Below are 2,410 nucleotides of genomic sequence, written 5' to 3'. Positions count from 1 at the left end.
CATCAATTGAATCACAAGCAAATATGAATTATAAATACGCAAGTGACACACAAGATTTATACGTGGAAAACCCCTTCGGTATGAAGGATAAAAACCACGGGACTTGAAGGAGTCCACCCTTCTTCTTCTCTTATTATGCAAATTGAGGGTAAAAACACCCAACTCAGTCTACAAGGATGTCACAGCCCACCAACAACAACATACATAAGAGCCAACACAAAAGAGAAGAGAAATTGGGAAATATCACCAAAAAACGCAGGTTACGCCAGCTGCAATAACAGACGATCAAGAACTCCGATTGACGATCTGAACGGTCAAGATGTAGTGCTATGTGTTGTGAACCAGCTGTGAAAATTTCAGAACGATCCAATGGTCGGATCTCTTGCAAGCTGAAATTTTGTCTCGCTGTCCAGAAAAAACCAGCAACTCTTCTCTCAAACCCTCTCTCTCAAAATCTGTTTTTTCTATCTCCTCTCACTCTCTTTCTCTCTCTGCACGTCCAAAACAAAACCCCAGCCCCTTAACATCAGCTGCCAAAGACTTCTAGAAGGAGTCAACAAGGCCCAAAATATATGGGCCACCCATCAATGGGCTGGACCCTTAACACACCAGTGTATGTCTGGCCAAAAGACCAACTAGGAGGGGCAACATTCTTAGAGACTACACTATGTCCATCACTAGTAGTAACTTTAAATGAAAGGCTTTGTCCATTTAGTAAACTGTTGCTTTGCTAGTTTTGGCCCCAATTCCTTGACATTGATTGCCATTGTGTTTTTGATCCTTTGATGGCTACAGCATGAACATCACCAGCACCGCCAACGTTAGTCACAAGTACTAAGTTGAAGTAAGAGTGTCCATTGATGGTGAACCTGATGCCTCCCTTTCTTCTGCAGGGTATCCTGGAAGAGTTGACAATAGAGTTAATGTTAGTTGAGTCGGTGAGACCTAACGGTTAATGAAGCTAAAATGGATCACGAAAAAGAAGAGTTTGAATTCCAACGAAGGCAAAAAGTGTTAGGTGATTCTTTTGTATCTTTTAAGACTTGGTAGACAGAGTACCTATACTAAAAGCAATGTCGGAGCGAGAATTTTCATCGAAGAGATTCAATATATGAGGTAAACAGACAATGAAGTCAAAGGGGTTCAATATCTATTATATATACATAGAAAAAATAACTTTAACCAAATATAAACAGTGAAATTTTCCGCTAAAGGTGATTCAGATGAACCCTCTCAGGCCTGCCTGGCTCCGCCAGGTAGGATGTAGGCAATATCTGGTGGACTAATTAACGGCTCTGATCATTGACTGATCATATGAGGCAACCTTGAGCATCAAGTTGATTTAAGTTTGTGTATTTCACGCACGGCGTGACCGAGCATCAACATGACGTTTGGAAGGAAAATCATATAATCAAGCATTATTTGGACCAAATACAGTCAAACCTTTCTATAACAATCAACCTCTTTAATAATATTTCAATATATTGACCAATTCTTTTAGAACCAACTTTTCATGTTATATCATAGGCATAATACATAAATGTGTCCTTTAACTTGGTTTTTTGATCACATATATGCCCTCCAACTTTGGAATCACACAAATAGAAGATACTTAAGCTTGTATAAAAGTTGAACATATAAACAAACATGTCCTACATGGTGTCGTACATGTATTATGTCATGTAGAACTCATGTGTTTACTTGTTAAACTTTATACAAGTTAAAGTGCTTACTTGTGCACATCCAAAGTTGGAAGGCGTAAATGTAAAATGAGATCAACTTAAAGAGCAAAAACCGATTGAACATACCTTCTATAAGCAATAGGTACAATTCCAGCTTTATATTGAGCAATGTGCTGAAAAATAGGCTGAGAAAGATCAAAGTGGTGAAGAGGAGGATTGCACCAGCCACCAGGTGGACAAAAATTGGTTGCTGTTACTTTAATAGAACCTGACAAACACCATTTGTGTTCATTCACACATTTAATCTCATAACAAGATCCACAACTCAATCCATTGTTGAACAAAGCTGTGCTTAAAGCTGCAGTTTTTGTTCCATAACCTTGATTGTATAGATTCCCATAACCACAAGCACCACCTGTTGGAAAATACATGTAAATAAAGTTCCACACAAATCAACATTATTGATTGTTAGAACTAGGGGTGGCAAAATAGGTAAATAATATAGGTATCCATTCATATTACTCATATTAAATGAATTGGATATCAAACACATTTGAAAATGAATAAAAAAACGAGAAATACCCATATTATCAATTTTAAAATGGGTAAAAGCAAACAAAAAAAAAAGTGATAAAGGGTTGGGTAGTAAGAAATTTCTTTTTACAAAAAAAAAAATCTATAAAAAAACATGAAACTTTTTTTACATTTAATTTGGGATTTGGGGTGGG

The 2,410-nt window shown here is 37.1% G+C and overlaps 1 protein-coding gene across 1 annotated transcript in view; it reads right to left on the bottom strand.

Annotated features, from left to right (window-relative positions):
* Positions 1–478: 478 nt before the first annotated feature.
* The window catches only part of LOC107016975 (expansin-A10-like), a 4,539-nt gene continuing 2,607 nt past the window's right edge, over positions 479–2,410 (bottom strand). Inside the window, exons 3-4 of the mRNA XM_027915320.1 lie at positions 1,809–2,097; positions 479–899 (exon numbers count right to left, since the gene is read on the bottom strand). Coding sequence (XP_027771121.1) covers positions 731–899; positions 1,809–2,097 — 458 coding nt within the window. The 3' untranslated portion in view covers positions 479–730. The remainder of the gene's footprint in view (positions 900–1,808; positions 2,098–2,410) is intronic.

This window comes from Solanum pennellii, chromosome 1 (genome assembly GCF_001406875.1).
Source record: "Solanum pennellii chromosome 1, SPENNV200".
Classification (NCBI taxonomy): domain Eukaryota; kingdom Viridiplantae; phylum Streptophyta; class Magnoliopsida; order Solanales; family Solanaceae; genus Solanum; species Solanum pennellii.
This window is presented reverse-complemented; position numbering and strand designations above follow the sequence as displayed.